Consider the following 5,058-nt stretch of genomic DNA (forward strand, 5'->3'; position numbering starts at 1 on the left):
AGTCTCGGCGCCGATCTTATAATTTTCTGAAACTTTGTATGAAATTGTTTGAAAGCATGCTTAGAATATACTGAAGTCCTGTTTGAAAATACTAATGTTTGCTGTGAAACTACTATAGGTAGTATGCTTATTGAAACACTCTAGGTAGTGTAAATTGAAAACTGTAGTAAACTACGTTTTGTGATAACAGGCTCTGAGTACTCTGATAACTCTTCTGCACAAAATATCCGATAAAAACTATCGAAACTGTAAACTGACCTACATAAAATTTTTAATATAGATTAATTCGGAATTATAATGAGCACACGTGGTACTCGTGGACGGGGTACTAGAGGCCGAGGTAGAGGCCGTAGAGGGATTCGAGCTGAGTCCTTTGCATCTAATACGATCTATAAATTGGACACTAGCGAGACGCCGGTGTCACCTATTACTGAGACTAGTACTGAGTCTCAGGACCGTGCAGCTAGGGACGATGCATTGTCCCAGGCCATGCTGCGAATCTTGGAGAGGGTCGTTGGGGCTAATGTTGGATCTGAAGGCCGTGGGTTGGTTACGGAATGACTTCGGTCCAATAGGGCTGAGTTATTCAGGGGCATCGCTAGAGTTGCTCCTAATGTGGCTGAGTAATGGATGGAGGCCACAGTGCGTATTATGGATGATCTAGATTTTACTGTCGAGCAAAAGCTCAAGGGGGCTGTTTTGTTGCTTCGCGATGAAGCATATCAATGGTGGCTGACAGTTAGGGATGGCACTCAGCCTGACAGTCTAACGTGGGATTTGTTGAAGACGGCTTTTCAGAGTAAGTATGTGGGGGCCAGTTACATCAACGCTAGAAGGCGTGAGTTCTTGAATCTTACTCGGGGAGATCATTCAGTGGCCGAGTATGAGGCTGACTTTCTGAGGCTGAGCCGTTATGTACGCGGCATGGTGAGGACTGAGTATGCGCGTTGTGTTCATTTTGAGGAAGGCCTTAGGGATAACTTGAGAATCCTAATAGCTTTGCAGAGGGAGCGTGAGTTTGTCGTGTTGGTCGAGAAGGCTAAGATTTTTGAAGAGGTTAAGTGCGCTGAGCGCCAGAGCCGTGACAGAGTGAAGGCTAAGAGGGATCTAGAGTATTTGAATGCTGGGGTGAGGCCTAGAAAGAAGGCCAAATCTGATGGGCCCCTGAGATTTGGGCCTACTGTTGCACCTGCTGGGGTTGCGATTTGTCGGCTTTGTAATAGACGTCATCCAAGTGAGTGTTGGAGGTCTACTGGAGCTTGTCTTAGATGTGAATCATCTGAGCGTAGTGTTAAGGACTGCCCATTAAGGACTAATCAGATGCAAGCTCTGGCTACTGAGACTAAACAACTGTCGAGGGGAGTTCAATAGCCACCTAGGGGCTGAGGTCAGGCTAGGGGTGGTAACGGTATGGGCCGAGGATAGAGAGCACCGGGCAGAGGTACTGGGCCGTCTGAGGCGAGGTAGCCTACGCTTGTGTACGCTGCACATCGTCGTGAGGATGGAGGCACTCCGGAAGTCGTCACGGGTGCGTTCTTAATCCTTAACATACCTTATGTTGCACTGATAGACATAGGCTTTACACATTCCTACGTTGCATGTTCTGTGTCTGTGCCCTTGGGAATACTGTATGAGAGCACTTCTAGTGAGGTTTCAATGGTGAGTCAATTGGGGCAGTCTATTAGGGTTAGTAAACTGTTCAGAGACGTTTCGTTGGAAGTCCAAGGAATGATATTTCTGGCTGATCTGATGGAACTTTCATTTGGAGAGTTCGACTTAATTCTAGGTATGGACTGGTTGGTGAAACATCTTGTAAGTCTGGATTACACTGAAAAGAGGGTGGTTGTGAGGACCGAGGAGGATAATAAAATAGTCGTGGTTGGAGAACGACGAAATTATCTGAGTAATGTGATATCTGCATTAGTGGCAGAGAAACTGATGAGGAAAGGATGTGAGGTGTTTTTGGCCTACGCCAATGCCTCAGATTCTGTGGAGTTATTGGTTAAAGACATTCATGCTGTGAAGGACTTCCCAGATGTTATTCTAGAAGAATTACCAGGATTGCCTTTGAGCTGTGAGGTAGAATTTGGGATTGAGTTAATTCCTGGTACAACTCTGGTATCTATCGCCCCTTACCGAATGGCACCAAAGAAGTTGGCAGAACTGAAGGCTCAAATTTAGGAGCTATTGGATCTTGGGTTTATTCGTCCTGATGTGTTTCCATAAGGAGCACCTGTTCTGTTCGTAAAGAAGAAGGACGGTACAATAAGGATGTGTACCAACTATAGCCAATTGAACAAGTTGACGATTAAGAATAAGTACCCACTTCCAAGGATTGACGACCTATTCGATCAGTTCAGAGGGGCTTCAGTGTTTTCTAAAATCGATCTGTGGTCAGGTTATCATCAGTTGAGAGTAAAGGAGGCCGATGTGCATAAGATGGCATTTAGGACTCGTTATGGGCATTACGAGTTTCTAGTCATGCCTTTTGGGTTGACCAATGCACCAGCGGCATTCATGGACTTGATGAACCGTGTGTTTCAGCCCTACTTGGATCGATTTGTGGTGGTGTTCATCGATGACATTTTGGTGTATTCTAAGTCTGCGGACGAGCACAACGAGCATTTAAGAGTGGTTCTGCAGATCCTTCGCGAGAAACAGTTGTATGCAAAGTTCAGCAAGTGTGAGTTCTGGCTTCAGAAAGTGACATTTCTGGGTCATGTAGTTTCTGTGAAGGGGATTCGAGTGGATCCTCGTAAGATTGGGGCGGCGTTAGATTGGAAATAGCTGAAGAGTGTGTCAAAAATTCACAGTTTTCTGGGACTAGCAGGGTATTACCAACGTTTTTTAGATGGGTTCTCGTTGATCGCAGCACCGTTGACTAAGTTGTTGCTTAAAGGAGTTCTTTTCGTTTGGACTGATACGCAGCAGGAGAGCTTCGTGAAGCTCAAGATAGTTTTGACTCAGGCTCAAGTTCTGAAACAGCCTGAGCCTGGTAGGGACTTCGTGGTTTACAGTGATGCGTCACATGTGGGTTTGGGTTGCGTCTTGATACAAGATGGTAAGGTAGTTGCCTATGCATCTCAACAGCTTAAGACTCACGAGGCTAATTATCTGACACATAATTTGGAGTTAGCTGCAGTGGTCTTTGCATTAAAGATTTGGAAACATTATCTGTACGGAGAGAAGTATACTATCTACACTGATTACAAGAGCCTCAAGTATATCCTCACTTAGAAGGAGTTAAATCTTAGGCAGCGCTGATGGGTTGAGCTGCTCAAGGACTACGACTGCAGTATTGAGTATCACCCTGGAAAGGCCAATGTGGTGGCTGATGCTAAGCCGTAGGGCTGTGATCGATCTGAAAGCAATGTTAGCTCGATTGAGTCTTTATGACGGCGAAAGTCTTTTGGCAGAGCTACAAGTGAAGCCGATATGGATTGAACAGATTAGAGCTAAGTAGTTAGAGGATAAGGCTCTTAAGATGCGATTTCGTCAGGTTTAGACTGGGACTACTACAGATTTTAGGCTGACTAATGATGGGGTATTATGCTTCTGAGGTAGGATCTGCGTACCTAATAATAAGGATTTGAGGCTGTCGATTTTGAGGGAAGCGCATAGTAGTCCTTACGCTATGCATCTTGGTGGAAAGAAGATGTATAAGGATCTTCGAGAGTTGTACTGGTGGCCAGGGTTGAAACGTCAGGTTACCAACTTTGGTACTCGCTGTTTGACGTGTGAGCAGGTTAAGGCTGAGCATCAGTTACTGTCGAGTTTGCTATAGCCAGTTAAAATACCAATGTGGAAATGGGAGCGAGTAACGATAGACTTCGTTAGTGGGTTACCCCTAACACCCACTAAAAAGGACTCTATTTGGGTCATTATGGACCGATTAACCAAGACCGCACATTTTATTCCTGTTAGGATAGACTTCTCTCTATAGAAGTCGGTCAAGCTATACGTTTTTGAGATAGTGAGGCTACATGGGGTACCTGTCTCGATCATTTCTGATAGGGATCCTCGTTTTACATCTCGGTCCTGGGGAAAGCTTTATGAGGCTTTGGGTTCGAGGCTAGACTTCAGTACTGCTTTCCATCTTCAGACAGATGAGAGGAGTACTTGCCTCTAGCAGAGTTCGCTTAGAACAACAGTTATCATTTTAGTATACAGATGGCACCGTATGAGGCACTTTATGGTCGTAAGTGTCACACACATTTGTGCTGGACTGAATTGGGTGAGCGTTGTGTTCTGGGTTCGAAATTGGTATCAGAAACTGAGGATGAGGTCCGTTTGAATCGGGAACGTCTAAAAACGGCTTTTGATAGACAAAAGTCCTATGCTGATCTAAAGAGGAAGGACATCGAGTATTCTGTGGGGGACATGGTTTTTCTTAGGGTCTCGCCATGGAAAAAGGTTCTGAGGTTCGGCCACAAGTGTAAGCTGAGCCCTCGGTTTTTTGGGCCGTACCAGATTCTGAAGCGAGTAGGGCCAGTCGCATATCAATTAGAGCCACCTCCAGAGTTATACCTCATACATGATGTGCTCCATGTCTCGATGATGAGATGCTACCGCTCTGATCCTACACACGTTGAGCCCGTGGAGGAGATTGAGACTAGACCAGATTTGACGTTTGATGAAGAGCCTGTTCAGATCCTAGATCGCGACATTAAGGTCTTATGTAGGAAGTCTATTCCCTTGGTGGAAGTGTTGTGGCAGAATCATAGCACTGAGGAGGCTACTTGGGAGCAAGAGGATTTGATACGACAGCAATATCCTCACCTTTTCTGATCAGGTAAAATTTAAGGACGAATTTTTTTTAGGGGGTAGAGTTGTAACGCCCCAAATTTCTGTAATTTCGACTTTTGTAATTGTTGAGCATGGAAATATCGAAACTTTTGTTTTGATTCTTTTTGGTATATATATATGTGGTTTAAGAGGTTAGGTGTTTTGGGGTGTGTTTGGGAGGTCCCAAGTTCAAGTTTTAACTTGGGCTAAATTTTGGTTTTATTTGAGTAAAGACTGACTTTAGGTCAATAGGCTTAATAGGAATTGATGGTA

General features: G+C 44.8%; 1 protein-coding gene across 1 annotated transcript; it reads left to right on the forward strand.

Moving 5' to 3' along the window:
- Positions 1-1,656: 1,656 nt before the first annotated feature.
- Positions 1,657-4,788, forward strand: LOC107894676 (uncharacterized). Its single transcript, XM_016819927.1, has 7 exons — positions 1,657-2,118; positions 2,701-2,755; positions 2,873-3,221; positions 3,283-3,459; positions 3,565-3,745; positions 3,944-4,115; positions 4,271-4,788. The coding sequence occupies exons 1-7, from the start codon at positions 1,657-1,659 to the stop codon at positions 4,786-4,788; spliced, it is 1,914 nt and encodes a 637-aa protein (XP_016675416.1).
- Positions 4,789-5,058: the final 270 nt, after the last annotated feature.

The sequence above is a fragment of the Gossypium hirsutum genome, chromosome A13 (genome assembly GCF_007990345.1).
Source record: "Gossypium hirsutum isolate 1008001.06 chromosome A13, Gossypium_hirsutum_v2.1, whole genome shotgun sequence".
NCBI classification, from domain to species: domain Eukaryota; kingdom Viridiplantae; phylum Streptophyta; class Magnoliopsida; order Malvales; family Malvaceae; genus Gossypium; species Gossypium hirsutum.

Coding starts and splice junctions, on each gene's coding strand:
- LOC107894676 (XM_016819927.1), top strand. CDS start 1,657: ATGGTGAGTCAATTGGGGCAGTCTATTAGGGTTAGTAAACTGTTCAGA. Junction 3,460..3,564: donor ATTGAACAGATTAGAGCTAA/GTAGTTAGAGGA, acceptor CTTCTGAGGTAG/GATCTGCGTACCTAATAATA. Junction 3,746..3,943: donor GCTGTTTGACGTGTGAGCAG/GTTAAGGCTGAG, acceptor TTCTCTCTATAG/AAGTCGGTCAAGCTATACGT.